The 16,889-nt window shown below is 40.5% G+C and overlaps 1 protein-coding gene across 46 annotated transcripts in view; it reads left to right on the top strand.

Annotated features, from left to right (window-relative positions):
- The first annotated feature begins 1,843 nt into the window (after positions 1-1,843).
- SLMAP (sarcolemma associated protein) overlaps positions 1,844-16,889 on the top strand; it is a 158,682-nt gene continuing 143,636 nt past the window's right edge. For 26 of the 46 annotated variants that reach the window (XM_070574857.1, XM_070574858.1, XM_070574842.1 and 23 more), the window contains exons 1-3: positions 1,844-1,926; positions 2,134-3,039; positions 3,214-3,436. In XM_070574857.1, the coding sequence (XP_070430958.1) occupies positions 3,239-3,436 (198 nt within the window). In that variant the 5' untranslated portion in view covers positions 1,844-1,926; positions 2,134-3,039; positions 3,214-3,238. Of the gene's footprint in view, positions 1,927-2,133; positions 3,040-3,094; positions 3,437-16,889 lie in introns of those variants that run through there. The other 20 variants (XM_070574827.1, XM_070574829.1, XM_070574831.1 and 17 more) reach the window with 2 other exon arrangements.

The raw sequence follows: 16,889 nt of genomic DNA, 5'->3' as shown, positions 1-16,889 counted from the left end.
GTAGAGGAAGATGGGTACGATGTTAGCTCAGGGCCAGTATTCCTCAGCAAAAAGAGGAGGATTGGTGGCAGATGTTAGCACAGAACTAAACTTCCTCAAAAAAAAAAAAGAACAACAAAAATATTTATTGAACGAATGAATGAAAGAGCGCATAAATCACTTATAAATTCACGCACAGAAGTCATCAGGGATTTGCAGAGGGACCTATATTACTTTATTCCACATAAGCCTAAAAGTTACCAGAAATGAAAACTCTTCTTATAAATAAATAAAACTTTTCAACATATTCTTATTTTTCTCCAGAATAAAGTACATGGATGGAGTACTTGTTCAACACATATTTGCTGAATTAGTGAAGAATCTTAGAAAAGTATATGAAGCCTTCATAAACTAGTGCATATTCTTTCTCCAGATTCACTTTGTGCCACTCCTACTTTATCCTGGAATAATGAGTAACAATATGCAATTTCTATTCAGGTATCAAATATTTATTGAGTCACTACGACGTGCCTGGCACACTGGTCCACTGTTTCAAACAGCCTTGTTCCTTTTCTTGCTATTCCCTCTTCCTGGAAATTTATGACGCCATTCAGCAAATACCATATTTATTCTAGTTTTCCTACCCTCCTTGATTCAGTTCAGTTACTTCCTCTACAAGGCCCTCCCTGACCCCTTTAGCATCCGGTGCTTGTCTCCATCTTAGCCCCGATTACATCAAAGTTATTTGTATCTATGTTTGTCACCTCTTATCCTATCCCACAACACCCCGGTGAGCCCTCTCAGGGCAGGGATTGAGGTTTCATTCACCCCTGGGGCTCAGCACAGAGTTTAGGACAGGGACAAAAGCCTATGTTTTAAGTATTGAAATGAACAATAGTTACTCTTTATTGAGCAACATGGATTATCATCTTGAATCCTCAGAATAATAATTGTAGTTCTTACAATTCTCTTGTGTTATCTCCATGTTATAGATGAGAAAACCAGGCTTGAAAAGGTTTAGAAACTTGAGCAGGGTCACACGGTCGTGGAGAATGAAGCCACCATTGATTCTAAATGAATGACTCCTTCTCACCACCTTTTCTTGAAATTTTCTTTTAGATTTTGCATTCTTTCGTTCCTTCGACCAATGACTCCTCATCTAGCTGAATATCATGAGTGAGGAGCGATATCCCCTTTTTTTCATTATAAATTGATTATCTCTCTCTAGAAGCAACGTGAATTTAAACTTTCTTTAGTCACACTTTCCGGGGTAGAATCTGCGTTTGGAGCCCTGGGGGACACCATAGTTACCAGGGAGCAGAATGGTCATTCGAAATGGAACGCGGGGATTAAGAAAGAGTTTTCCTCTAGCTCGGATACACAGAGGACACTTGAGCAGGAGGAGGATGGACCTTCTCATCTTAGATTCACAAATCCTGAGACTTGTGGGTATATGGTTGTTCACACCTAAGGCGGCTGTGAGGGACAGTGTTGCCCACAGCTAAGATGGCTGCTAATGAACATCTCCTTTGGATGGCCCTGTTCTTTTTGCCCGTCGCCACTTTCAACGAGAATTATAGTGAATAAAACTTAGTAAACGTTGGTGATTTCTAACCAAGATGGTAAAGTAGGAAGTTAGTACGTTTTATTCAGAAAACCTTCAACAGGTCAAATTTTTTCTTGCCATTAACCAAAATGGTGGTAAACGTTGCCTCATGGTTTGAAGCTTTCGGCCCTTAACTAAGATGGCGCCCGGAGGCTTGTTAAAAATTCCCTTGCCCTCTTTTCTGCCCTCGACTATCATGGCTTCCGCGGCGTCGATCACGTGATGTCCCCGGACTACGGCGCGGGAGAGGGGGTAGGAGGGCCCTTGAAGGGTGCGCGTTCCCGTGGCGGTGCACCGGGTAGGTTTCAGTCAGAGTCACTATGGCGGCCGGCGCTGGCAAGGTAAGCTGAGGCGGCGGCGCGGCGGCGAGGGAGGCTGGACCCGTCGTGGCGTCCGGACTCCAAATCCCCGCAGCCCCTCCGCGGAGAGGTCGACCGAGGTCGTGGCCCCTGGCGGGGACTGGCGGGGGGCGGGTTGAGGGAGATGAGGGCTGAGGCGGGCGGGCACCGGCGCCTGACGGCCGTTTGTTTTGATGTTTCCCCCACCAGGTCGGAAAGTTTCCTGCCTCGTCGGGCACAGCCTGAGCGTGTCCCACCGGCCGCGAGTGGTGGAGGCTGCGGCGGACCCAGCCCGGGGCCTCCAGGCCTCTCCCCCAACCTCCGGGCCGGCCTCCCTCCCCCACCTCCTCGTCCTCCGGGAGCTGCGGCTGCTGTCCCTGAGATGCGACCCTCGCGGGGGCGACCCTGAAGGGAGGCGGCCGGTGTGCTGAGCAGCAGCCAGGAGCCCAGGCGTCCAGGGACCAACTTCCTGCGGGCGGAGACCCCCGAGCCTCCCCGGGGTCGCGCCTCGCTCGGTCCGCACCGGCCTGCGGAGCCGGATCCCCGCCCTGGTCGCGGGGACGCCCGCCAGGTGCCGGGGAGTCCCGACTCGGCCTCTGCCCGCGCCTCCGCCGGTGCCCGCTCCTCGCGCCCAGGAACCCGGCCACCGCCGCCTCGGCTCGTGCTGGGCCAGGGACCCCGTGCCACCTCCCGGGCGGCCTCCGCGCCGCAGGGGCCATGCAGACTGTCCGGCTGGCCGTGTAGACCCCCTCGCCTCTGCCTTTCCACTGTCGAGGCCCTCGAGGACGGGCGGTGGCTGCCCAGAGCTGCTCGGCTACACCTTCTTTCGGCCCGAAAGGACCTTGCTGGCCGCCCCGAACCGACCCTTCCTTCATGCTGCAGTGCTGCAACATTTCCGCCACCGAGGGGGAAAGGCGGCCGCGATCCCAAACAAAACACAAGAATTGGTTTGTGACTCATCTGCTTGGATACCTCCAGTCCCCAAACTGTCTTCCAGGAGTTTTCTTGGCCGAAGCTGTCCGATGTTTGAGCCTTTTCTTCCCAGGGAAGAGGATGGACTGAAAGCTGCCAGTTGGGGACTTTTTGTGATCAGGGAGCTGCTGGGTTTTAAAGGAGGTAATGGGGCTTGCGCTGGCTTGTCTTCCCACTCAAGTGAAGAGTTGTTGATGTTCGCTGGTTATGCTTAGACCATGCACAGTTTGTTTTAATTTAAAATTTTGGGGGGGATAGGGGTAGAGGCTTGTGAAGGGCAGTCCGGATCCGGTGGAACTCCTCTTTGTCCCTTGATAGGAGAAACACCCCCAGTCTGTCCTCGATGCCGTCAGCCTTGGCCATCTTCACTTGCCGCCCGAACTCGCACCCGTTTCAGGAGCGTCATGTCTACCTGGACGAGCCCATTAAAATCGGCCGCTCCGTGGCCCGCTGTCGACCAGCGCAGAATAATGCTACTTTCGATTGCAAAGTGCTGTCAAGGAACCATGCTCTCGTCTGGTTTGATCACAAGACGGGCAAGGTAATGTCCCCACGCTGTCTGACAGTCTTTACTTTTCCTTTCCCTTTGCTCTTTCTGCGTAACGTATTCAGGATCCCAGGGTTCGCACGCGCAGGAGACTTTCAGCAAGGCCACGGAATCAACTTTTTGTGTGTTGGATTCTAGTGGAAATTTAGTTGAGGTGGTTGAATGGAAAACAGAGAAGGTATTGTAATTAAATGCCTCTGGAGGGCGATGGCATCTTGATAACCTGGTCATTCCCAGTGAAATCCCAAACCCTAATTCCTTTGGGAAAACTAGATAGTGAAACTTGGCTTCTTGCTTTCAGTCTTTTTAGAAAGGTGAATTCGCAGTTCAGCGCTTGATGAAGCAAGCAGCAGTTCTCAAAGCAATGCAGGGAATCCGCGGCCAGTGTTACACTGGGGCTCAAGTGTCTCAGTGGTGAGAGGTAGTTAACACATAGCTTTTAGTTGAGTTCAGATCAGGGCCTTTCTAGTAAGGACAATGCTTTGTGTGAATTTATGTTTTTGAAGGATTTGATACATATTTACCCGTGTAGGAGTAATTTGCAGTTATCAAAGGCGATTTAATTAAGCATGAACAACTGTTAACTTTACATTTTCAGTTTTGTTTGCATATTGGGAGAACATATACCTATTGCTTTTGAAAATCACTTTTTGATGTTCCCTGCAGCATTTACTAAAAATTCTTAATGCATACTTACAGAGGTGATATTTAGGAAATTAATTTATTTTCTGATATTATATCCAGTTCTATCAATTATTGCATTACCTAGATGTGATAGGATGATTTTAGTGCTCTTCATTTTAAGCGTGACCATTTTAGCATTTTTATTTAGGCACTCTAATTTACTATACATGTGGGTCCTTGTATTTTAAAAATATAAGAAAAAAAATAAAGACAGACCTTTTCAAATTTTAAAACTCTTTATGTGTTGGGAGTATATACTAAAGAGCTCACCTTTGTGCTACTGATTTCAGAGTTCTAACTTAGAGGGAGTTATGTAAGACTAATAAGAATATCTCTGGTTTCATCTCCTGACTTTTTGCTCCCTCTTTCTGAGTTAAATAATTAAATCTTTTTTAAAAAAAGAATTTAAGTCAAGTGGTGTTTTGAAATGAAAGAAACCTGAGCCTGAAGAGGAAGAGAGAAGGCAGTACTTCAGTTGCTACTGAATCAAGGAATTATTAAATAAATTATTTTTCAGAGAAAGGAGGAAAAGATTGCCCAAGTGCTATGTGCTTGCATAATACCTATACCCTACTGTGTGTGTGGGATGAGAACTGGAAAATATGTTAATTTTTCTGTGTAATGCCAGGTGATCCTTTACCTGGGTCAGACCCTTTTTTTTTCTCCCTGGAAACTAAAGTTTAGGTACCTGAAAGACTTCATAGATTACCCGTAATCATTTAAAGGGAATATTCATAGAACTCATCTTTCCAGAAATTAAATTCAAACGTCAGTTAACTGCTAGTGTCTTAACTCAGCCAGCTTTTATGTATTTGTCTCTTTTTGTCCCTGAGCAACAATTAAGGTCCAGCTTAATCAGATAACAGGTTTGCTTAAAGTACACACTCTGCAAATGCACATTCTTTACTTTCATTCAGTACTCAAAAGAGACTTAGATTTTTTCTTTTACTTATTTGAAAAATAATGATTATAGGAACAGTGCTTTTCATGGCTATACTAAAACCCCCACAATAGGTTATTTTGAGATGATTAAGAATAGGTCAGTAGTGAGTGTTTATTGTGTATGTTAGATTGAGATGACTTGTTAAAATGTTGAATGGAATTTGTTATTAGAAAAACTTATCTTTAAAGGATACACAGCTTATTTTTACCCTTTTCACTTTTTGTTTTCCAACTGTATTACAAGCTAAACCATCTTCAGGATATGAAGCCATTACTTTAGGTGTAGATATAATTATTGATTATCGTACGACCTAATCTAGTTAAAACAAATGCCCTGTCAGATCTTGCCATGTGATCAAATTGTTTTAGAAATTAATTATTTAAAATTTAGGTTTGAACAGACAGTAGGTTTTTATTGAGCATTTATTATCTGTCAGATATTGTGAGGTACACAGTTCCAAGGAAAACCCACAGTTTGACCAAATATCGTTAATTGTTTTCTCTGTGTGAAATTTCCAGTTTGAGAATTTCTGCTATAATTGTCTCGTAACAAAGGTCCCCAGGCCTACTATATATTCCCAGCAAATTCCTTTGTACAACACAAGAATCCCCTCCTTCTATAAGCATCACCTCAGGCAAGTTTTTTAAAAAGACGTCTTTAAACCTCAGTTTTCTCTTCTGGGGATAGTGATGGTACCTGCTATTGTTTTGAGAATCGAGATTATTATGTAAATCATTTAGCACCCTGTTCTTGGCCCTTATTAAGGGCTCAGTACTTAGGGAGGTGGGTGTTTGGGTTGAGGGGAAGAGGGAAACAGCTCTTTGTAATTTGTTATAGTGCTGTGGAGTCTTAGGAAGATAATAGGAAATTTTTTTCTTTCATGCGATGTCATATGTAGAAGTAATGTTTTAAATTGAAACATACAGAGTTGAGAACTTTGTCCAAATTGGCACTTTACTTGGGAAGTGGAAAATTGGGGTAGTATGCTCTTTGGTTGACTTTCACTTTGTGATTGTTGCATTCTGCATTGGTCATTATTGGAAGCCCATTAAAAGCTGAAAGAAATAATAAACACTTGAAACTTCCTGATTATTCAATCAACACATGTTTATTGTAGAAAATTTGCAAAATGTCAGTACATGGAAATCTAGGTAATACCTTTTAGTGCTAAGTTCATGGAATGTGTTATGGTACTTAAAACCTGCATGTTGGAGGGTGACAGATTTGCCACAAAGTGGAATTTAATAAGCTTTCCCAGATCATCTACTCAGGGACGTAGCAGCTGGATATTGTGCTGGTTGGATGCTGGCCCTGTGTTTCGTCCTTCACTCCTTTTTGGAGGTCAAGCTCTTTAAATTAGATGGCAGATAATAGAATGGTTGTTAATCTTTCTGTTGACTTACGGTGCCACTGAACAAGCAAATCTGCCATATGGTGGTTACATAGAAGGCAGAGTGAGTTGACTGCCTCCTTCTGGTTTGGATGATCCTATTTGACTGAGGCTTTGTGGACAGGTGTACTCTAGTGCTTGACATGGTAGTGTTATTTCCAGTCTCACTGTAGTTTACTTAGTAGTAGGAGCAGTAATTGCCTATTTCCAGTTTCGCTTTTTTGCTTAAATTCAATGCATGTTTTTGAGCACCTCTTCTATCATGATCTGTTTTAATGGAGGGCCTAGTGTTGAGGGGAGAGGAAATGACAAGAACTAGTAAGAAATTGTTGTTCCTTCTTTCTAGGAGCTTATATTTTGGATAGAGAGTGTGACTCTACAACTTGAGAGCAGTTGATTGACGTGAGATAGGATTATATAAGTTTAAATGGCAAGAGAGTGATGGTGTTTGAATTAGACTTTAAAATGGGGGTGTATAGATACGAGTTAAGTAACAGTGCTTTTTGGAGTTGTTTGTGTGTTTTAAAGGATTGAGAGTGGCGTAAAACAGACAAAAGCAGATAATTTTGAATGAATTTGGCATCTTCCAAACACTGAGGAAACTGTGTTGGATTGGAGAGTTCTTTTGCAGAGTAGCTATGGGTGAACATCTATTCTCTGTGATGTTTTTATGTTTGTGCCTTGTTTTTGTAATTATCTATCAGACCCTGGAAGAGAGGATTTATGCCTTATGTGTCTATTTCTTATTTTGTATAAAGCAGATGTTGAATAACTGAAGCTGACTAGATAGTGTGGAGTTGTGGAGTGCCTGGATTACCAAGCTCAGGTCATGGACCCATGGGATATGGAAGTCCAGGGAGAGTTCTGTGCAGAGCACTGACTTAACAAAACCACCCTGTAAGGGTGATAGAGCAATATGCAGAGAGGCCTGGAGCAAGGGGAAATGGGTAACAGCTGAACTAACACTTGTGGCACTATGTACCATGCCCTGTTCTAAATGCTTTACATGTTAACTTATTTACTCCTTAAATAAATGTTTAAGATGGGTGCTTATTTTTCCTTAACCTATGAGGAAATTAAGGCATAGACAGATTCAATTAGGTTAACTTGCCCAAGTTCATATAGCTAATAAATGGTAGACCTGGGATGTGAACCAAGGTATTCTGATTCTTGACTTTAGAGTCTGGAACCCAAGCTCTTAACTACTCTGCTATTGCAAGGCTTTCTATCAGTTTAGATATGATGTCATTTTGTAAGGGCATAGACCAGGTTTGCAGTAGGAATGAAAATGATTAAGTGCCAGAAAGTGAAAGAAGACAAGTATGTTAACTTGTCTATTAGGACTTCAGCAAAGAGAGAGGTTCTGTATGGACTGGATATTTTAGGGAAGGTGTCATGGATGAGACAGTTTCATGGATGAGATGCAATTTGAACTACACCTTAGGTCTTTTTAAATAGGGCAGAATGTAGATAGAGTCATTCAGGAGAAGGAGTTTTGGGTGGGAAGAATTGCTCAAGTAAAGGCATAGAAGCAGGAATGATACAGCACATTCCAAGAACATTGCAAGGAAGTCATTGCGAAGGAAGAATCTCCAGAATTTGACAACCAAGATAGTTTCTTCCTTCTTCCTCCCCATATCTAAACATGACAGCAAAGATCCTGGCCTCACCTTTTGGGAGAATGACAGATCATACATTCGTTGATTTTGTTTATTTGTTTACCTAATTTTTTTATTGACAAGTAAAAAGGTCATTAAGAGGTGCTGGTTTCTGTGAGAAAGTCATGTATTTGGCACATGTTATGTTTAAGTCACATTCATGTAAACATGTTTAGAAGGCCAGGTTGTATATCCAAAATGCACTCATTTCCTTCTGTGTTACTTTTCACGGTAGTGGAACATTAATGAAATATTTTATCTATTATTTCAAATCGTTAAAAATATGGATGTTGTATGCAATTAAAACATTTTTTTCCTACTTAGTTATTTTACTTTACTCCTTAGATTAAATTTACTCTTTACCTTTTCAGGCTCTTATTTGGTCTTCTCAAGTGGTGTTTATGTTAGAGCTTATTATCTATTTTCTTTGATAAATAGAGAAGAGGGTGTCTGTCATTTAGAGTTTTAAGTGAAAAGATTGTGAGATAAGTTCTTTCTGTGTATCAGTTACTTGAATCAAGAAAAATGATGGCATTTGTTAGCTGCGGAAGTATTCTAAGGACTCTATCCTGCCCATGCTTCTCTCACTGCCACTACAGGTAAATGAACAGTTCATACCTCTGCTCAAAAATCTTGGTTCTTGCACCATTAATTTTTCGCACGATATACAACTCCTTCAAAATCTGTCATTTCGTTTTTTTTCCAGCTCCGTCTTCTATTGCTCTTTTTTTCCTTTGCCCCAAACTTTGTGCAGTAGCTGTGTGACAGTGCTTGCTGTTCCTAGAACAAGTGCCTTTTTTGCTGTTTGTCTTCCAGAATGACCTTTCCCCTTCATCTCTTGAGGCCCAGTTCCAAAGCGAAACCTTCCCTGACTCCTACTAATTGAAGAATTAATTGCTTCTTCCTCTATACTGCCGTAGAACTTTGTATATAATTTCATTATGGGACACAGACAACGAAATAACTATGATGCAAGTGTACTATTGCCCTGCCAGATGTGAGCTCTTGAGAACAAGAACTACATAAATGTTTGAATGCGTGAAATGTGAACAATGGAGCAGTCTGTATTTCTGCTAACCTGAGGAGGGTCAAAAGGTAGAAGGTCATTTGAGTTAGTTCTCAATTTGGAATCTTGGACTTAATTACCAATAGGTAGTGTTTGTATAAATCATTACTTATTGAGAGTCTACAGTGTGCAAGACACTTTGCTAAGTGTTTTGGCATCATAGATAATTTTGTGGTTGGTGGTATTAATTTTGAGCTATTACATATGTATCCATTCTCATGCAAAGTAATACTTCTGTTTTAAGAGTTTATAATATTCAGAGTACTTTCTTATTTCCCTTGATCTATATAACACTCCTAGGAGGTAGGTAGAGCAGGTACAGACTGCTTTTATCCAAAAAGAGTTTGATGTTTAGAGGTTATTTGTGCAAGGTCATCTATTAGTACCTATGCGAGTTAGAAACAGAATCTAGATTTTCACCCCCTGAAATAAAAGCCAACTGCTAGACATTTATTCTGAACTATCTGATTATGGACTGAACAATTGTTGTAATGAAAATCTGTCTTTTGCTCTCTTGAAAGGTAATCTAAGCTGTTGTTTTCTGGATGCATAACTAAAATGCTTGTCGTATGACAGACTTTCAAAGACCGAGAGAACTTGAGTTAATTATTTCTGAGTCAGCTAGCATTTTTTAGACATACCTCTACTACTTCTAGCAATAAATATATTTTTTCTGAGGCTTGTATTCAGGCAACTGATTTGGATTTGGGTGTTTATGCAAATAAATGAAACAGCCTTGGAAAAACTTGTTTGCTATGTAAATTTTTTATCCTTTAAAGAGACTAGCTAATAGATGTAGAGAAAAAAAGTAAAGTTTAGGCACTTGAAAACCTCAAAGTTTTTGGTGATTAGTACTGTAACCTTTGTCAGGTATACAGTTTGGGTTGGATTTTAATTTAAAGGCATATGAAACTATGTTTTCTTATTTATTTGTCTTAATGTTTATCAGTACTTTCAGGCTTATAATTTTATCTACATTTATAACTACTGACTTGTTCTAGCTGAGCCAAGTAGAAATGAGTGTGCAGTATGGACTTTCAAGCTGTTATTTCTTTTCTTGTTTTTTCCTTATACAAATAATAGGAATAGATTCTCATAAAAATTCAAGCAGTAGGGAAATATATAGAGTATATATATGTCCTCCTTCACTTGGGCACCTCCCATCCTCTTCCCCATTCCAGAAGTAACTGTTATTAGTTTGGTATGTAATTTTCTGGACTTTTTCTGTCCGTTAACCTTCTTGGGTATGTAGACAAAGAGACATAGTTTTTTGTTTTTACTTTTTTCCATAAGTTATTGGATCTTAATTTAAAATGTGCTTTTAGCTGATGACATCAAGTGAATTGTAGTAAGCTTATCTGGAATGTGTTAATATCCTCTAAGTTCTGACCAGCATCCAAACTGCTGTAAAATTAATAGTTACCATTTATTGAGCACTTACCAGGTAGTATGCTCAGGATTTTATGTGCATAATCTCATTTAATCCTCACAACAAGCTTTTGAAGTAGGGTAGTACTATTATTCTGAGTTTACAGATGAGAAAGCTGAGGTTCAGAGAGGTGAAAATGATTTGTTTAGGGTGACACAGATAGTGGTGGAGTCAGGATTCAAACCCCAGTCATCTGACTGCAGAATGCACACTCTTGAATACTCTATTGCTTGCTACCTAAGAACTCTTAGTCGTTATTAATCTCATCACCACACTGTTAGCGATAATCAAAAGAAAAAAATACATGGGGCCAGCCTAGTGGTAGAGTAGTTAAGTTCACCTGCTCTGCTGCAGCGGCCTGAGGTTCGTGAGTTTGGATCCTGGGTGCAGACCTCGCGCTACTCATCAAGCCATGCTGTAGTGGCATCCCATGTAAAAAATGGAGGAAGATGGGCACAGATGTTAGCTCCACGACAGTCTTCCTCAAGCAAAAAGAGGGAGATTGGCAACAGATGTTAGCTCAGGGCCAGTCTTCCTCACACACACACACACAAAATACACTGAAATAAAAACTTTCTTATCTATTAACTCTTAGATATTTTGGCTGTAAATCAGTTTAGAGTTTTTTTGCATTTTTTTAATTGAAGTCATAATAGTTTATAACATTGTGAAATTTCAGTTGTACATTATTATTTGTCCGTTACCATGTATATGTGCCCTTTTACCCATTATGCCCACTGACCTATCCCCCTTCCCCTTGGTAACCACTGATTTGTTCTCTTTGTCCATGTATTTGTTTATCTTCCACATATGAGTGAAATACGGTGTTTGTCTTTCTTTGTCTGACTTATCTCGCTTGACATAATACTCTCAGGTTCCATCCATTTTATTGCAGATGGCATGATTTTGGGTTTTTTTGTGCCTGAGTAGTATTCCATTTCATAAATATGCCATATCTTCTTTGTCTGTTATCAGTCGATGGACACTTGGGTTGCTTCCACATCTTGGCTATTGTGAATAATGCCGCAGTGAACATAGGGGTGCATAAGACTCTTTGAATTTTTTCTTTTTTCTGCTTTATCTCCCCAAATCCCCCCGGTACATAGTTGTGTATCTTAGTTGCAAGTCCTTCTAGTTGTGGCATTTGGGATGCCACCTCAACATGGCCTTACGAGCAGTGCCATGTCTGTGTCCCCCCGATTCAAACCCGTGAAACCCTGGGCCACTGCAGTGGAGTGCATGAACTTAACCACTCGGCCACGGGGGCCCCTTGAATTGTTGATTTCAAGTTCTTTGGGTAAATATCCAGTAGTAGAATAGCTGGGTCATATGGTATTTCTATTTTTAATTTTTCAAGAAATCTCCATACTATTTTCCATGGTGACTATACCAGTTTGCATTCCCACCAGCAGTGTATGTGGATTCCCTTTTCTCCACGTCCTCTCCAACATTTGTTATTTTTTGTCTTGGTGATTCTAGCTGTTCTAAAGGGTGTAAGGTGATGTTCTCATTGTAGTTTTGATTTGCATTTCCTTGATGATTGGTGATGTTGAACATCAGTTTAGGGTTTTAACTGAAGATCAGTTCCTCAAGCGGTATTTATTCATCACTTAACATTTTACAGGTTGAATAAAAACAACTTTTTACGTGTAAGGATATTGGAGTATCACTGTTCAGATACTATAATATACTAAAAAAGGTTCTTTTTTCTTTTATTGGATAATTTCTAAGTTTAATATGTTTAGAGATTGTGTTTTAAACGGAATGTATATATAACCCTCATAAGTAAATCTGATTTAGAAAAAATGACTATGTTTGTTTTTTTAACTGTTTAACTGTAGAAATACCAACTATATTATTTGATGCTAGTCATAAATTTCTTTCCATTTCAAAAATCCAGGGACAGAAAATAAGATCATGCTGTGTGTTACCAGTATAGCTATGGTAGTTATGCTTGTAGAATAAACAAAATTTATAGTTTTGAATTTTATAAAAAAATTGCATAGTAAAAAGCAATGTTATAGAGTTACCTTATAACCCAGCAATTCTACTCCTAGGTGTATACCCAAGAAAAATGAAAATATATGTCCACACAAAAACTTGTATGAATCTTCATAGCATCATTATTCATAATAGTCAAAAAAAAGTAGAAAGAATCCAAGTGTCCATCAACTGATGAATGAATAAATAAAATGTAGTATAACATGGAATATTATTCGTCAATAAAAAGGAATGAAATACTGATACATGCTACAACATGGATGAACCTTGAACACACTATGCTAAATGAAAGAAGCCAGACATAAAAGGCCACATACTGTATAACTCTGTTTATATGAAATGTGTAGGATAGGCAAATCCATAGAGAGAAAGTAGATTAGTGGTTGCCAGGGGCTGGGAGTAACAGGTAGTGTGATGGTTAATTTTATGTCAACTTGGCTAAGCCATGGTATCCAGTTTTTGGTCAAATACCAGTCTAGATGTTGGTGTGAAGGTATTTTTAAAAAGTGGTTAATGTTTAAATCAGTAGACTTTGAGTAAAGTAGATTACCCTCCAGAATGTGAGTGGGCCTTCTCCAGTTGGTTGAAGACCTTAAGAGAAAAGACTGAGGTTCCCCTGGGAAGGAATTCTGCCTTCAGAGAGCCATCCTACTCAAGACTGCAACAGCCGCTCTTCCTTGTGTCTCTTGCTTGGTGGCCTGCCCTGCAGATTTTAGACTTGACAGTCCCTACAGTCACATGAGCCAATTCCTTAAAATAAAACTCTCTCTCTGTATATTTACCCATCCTATTGATTCTGTTTCTCTGAAAAACCCTGACTAATACAGGGAGTGACTGCTAAATGGGTATGGGTTTGTTTTGGGGGTGATAAAAATGTTATAAAGTTGATTGTGGTGACGGTCGAACAACTTTGAATTGTACACTTTAAATTGGCAAATTACATAGTATGTGAATTATATCTCAGAAAAGCTCTTATAAAAAGAGGCATGTTAGATGGAGTAATAGCTTAGTGAAAGCACATTAGGGTGTAGGAAGTGAAAGAGTGTAGACTGAGTGTTCAGATGTGGGTAGGATTAGCAGAACAGCTTTTAAAGTACTGTGTAGTTTAATTTTTATCCTTACTTCCTTAGCCTAAATGTCTTACTCTTGGTTAGACTTTTAACAAATTTAATAGATGGAGTGTTTCCAATTTTGAAATATTTGTTAATAGGCACAGTTTTGGTATTATTGAAAGTTGTAGTGCCAAAGTCTTAACATAGCAGTTGAGAAATGGTTGGAAAGATATGGTTTAAAAGTCCCAGTCTGAACCTGGGAAACTTAAGATGGTAATTTTACTCACCAGTGAATCTTCCGAGTATGCAGGCCCACAGAGGGTGGTAAAATATTGTTGGAATGAATGATGCTGTCTTTGTTTTTTTTTTAAGATTTTATTTTTCCTTTTTCTCCCCAAAGCCCCCCGGTACATAGTTGTATATTTTTAGTTGTGGGTCGCTCTAGTTGTGGCATGTGGGACGCTGCCTCAGCGTGGCCTGATGAGCGGTGCCATGTCTGCACCCAGGATCCGAACCGGTGAAACCCTGGGTTGCCAAAGCAGAGCACGCGAACTTAACCACTTGGCCACGGGCAATGATGTTGTCTTGACTAGAAGAAAGTACTCATTTAAATTATAGTTGAATTTGAACTGGGACCATGCTCTTTAACAAGTATCTGAGTGCCTCATGCTTGCAGTGTAGTGTACTCGCCAGTAGGTAGTACTGAAAAATAGAATTATAATACAAGTAAGTCCAATAATAGAAGTATCTCTGCATCATTGTTTCCAGGGAGCTACAGGAGTGGTGTATTCCTTCCCCCAGGATTAGGGTCAGACAATGTGGAAGGAATGAAGAGGGCTTCACAGAGAAAGTTGTTTTTAGGCTGCTGTTTGAAGAATGAGTGGCGCTTTGCTAGCTGGATAAAAAAGAGCAGAGCATTCCAGCCCAAGGGAACAGTGTGTGTTTAAGGCAGAAAAGCTTGAAAGAGAATGATGTATTCTGGGAAATGCAAACCCAAAAGTTATTAAACCCAGCAGAATTGGGCAGGGGACAATAGAGCTGCTGTCAAATCTTTGGATTGAGCACTGCTGGCAGCGGGCCGAGGGGAGGCAGCGTGGCTAAAGGTTAAAGGTTCCAGAGTTGGTCTACCTGCGTCGGGATCCTCGTTCCACTGCTTGCCAGATGTGTGACCTTGGGGAGTCTCTGTGCCTCAGTTTTCTTCATCTGTAAAAGGAGGCTAATATTGGGATTCATCTCATAGGCTTGTTGTAGAAATTTAATGAAAATTTATGTAAAGTGGTTAGCAGAATGCCTGGCACCGAATGAGTACTCAATAACTTGGGCCTATTATAATTTTTCTTTATTGTTTCAGTTCGTGCGTTTGCATGGTAAGTAAGACCTGTATGCTTATTTTCCAGAAGTGTACTTTTTCATTGTTAAAAAAGTTTTCTCCTTTTAGTATCAGTTTCCTAAACTAAGTAAATTCTTTGATATCTTGAAATTTTTTTGAGTGTGTTTAAAGAAATAGTGTGATACAGTAAAAAATAAATATTTGGTTTTTGTGTCAGGTTCCTGGCACACAATTCCTAAAACTCTTGGAATCTGCAGAGTGATAAGAGTGTCTTTTGTATGCTAATAATATGATTGGTGCCTTGGGGCCTCCTAGGTAGCTTCAGGATGGGGCTGATCACCAAAAAGACCCAGTGATTGGAGAGTTGGAACTTTCAGCCCCATCTCCCAATCACCAGCAAAGGGACGAGGGCTGGCTGAAGCTAGAGCTCTGTAAAAACTCTTGAACATTGGTATTCGGGGAGCTTTTAAGATTGGTGTACACCTCAAGGTACTGGGAAGGCGCCTCACCCGGAGGGGCCATGGAAGCTCTGAGCCCCTTCCCCTGTACCTCTCCCTATGCATCTCTTCCATTTGGCTCTTCCTGAGTTGTATCCTTTATAATAAACCGGTAATAGTAAGTAAAGCACTTTCCTGAGTTCTGTGAGTCATTTTAGGGAATTATTGAACCTGAGGTGCAAATTAGGAACCCCTTGAATTTATAGCCAGTTGGTTGAAAGTATTAACCTGGGGCTTTTGACTGCCATCTGAAGTGGGAGCAGTCTTGTGGGACTGAGCCCTTAACTTGTGGAATCTGACATTAACTCCAGGTAGATAATGTCAAAATTGAATTGAATTGTAGGACACCCAGCTTTTGTCGGAGAGTCAGAGAAATAGTATTGGAAAAGACACCGCGAATTTGGTGTCAGAAGTGTTGTGAATAAAAACAGTTCAAATAGTCTTATAATTAATATCCATTTGCTACTAGTACCAACTTTGTATAGTTTTCCTGTTAGAAGCAATAAAAATTGGTAGCATACTTAGCCTACCTTACTTGAAGGCAATTAAGAGTTGAGTAAGTTATATGATGAGAATCTAGTCAATCAGGAAACATGGAAAAGAGTGTATATGCTATATTAGGCAACATGGGGCATAATGAAGGGACAGTCATACGTTGCTTAATGACAGGGATACATTCTGAGAAATGCATTGTCAGGTGATTTCGTAGTTGTGCAAACATCATAGAGTGTACTTACACGAACCTAGGTATAGCCTACTACATACCTATGCTGTATGGTGCTAGTATAATGGGACCACTGTTGTTTATGTGGTCCATTGTTGACCAAAATGTTGTTGTGTGGTGCATAACTCTGTTGAGTGTTACTTCAGTCCTCAAGGAGCTTATAGTTTAACTGGGAGGCAAAGCTTCCCCCCATAAACAATTAGGAAAGAAGTTCTAAGTGGAATTTAAAGCTCCATGTGATTAAGGTAGGGAAGGCTTGTTTATCTAGGAAGGGGAACTTGTATTGGACTCTGAAGATTTCAGGTAGAAAATAACAGGTGTTCTTGGTATATAAAAGTCTGCATAAAAAGGCATAAGCCCAGAGGGATAGTCAAGAGGCAGTTGTATGTTGAGGAGCCCTACTACTGGATTGATCAGATAGTTTAAATGATAGAGGTGAACCTGAGTCAGGTTCTGTTTCAGGAAGGCTGTTGGAGGTACAAGAGTTGATGGGGCAATAGGGCAAGAACCTTTATGGAACCAAGGCACAAACCTTAGGGGTAAGAATCTTGGATTTGCAACTTTAGGGAAAGCTATGCCTTCCCTTAATCCGTCTAGATAACCCTAATCACTAAACTGGTAGGTTCTCTAGTGGGTTATGAAACACTCATCTGCTTTAATATGCTGGATATAT

Source organism: Equus przewalskii, chromosome 15 (assembly GCF_037783145.1).
Source record: "Equus przewalskii isolate Varuska chromosome 15, EquPr2, whole genome shotgun sequence".
NCBI lineage: Eukaryota > Metazoa > Chordata > Mammalia > Perissodactyla > Equidae > Equus > Equus przewalskii.
This window is presented reverse-complemented; position numbering and strand designations above follow the sequence as displayed.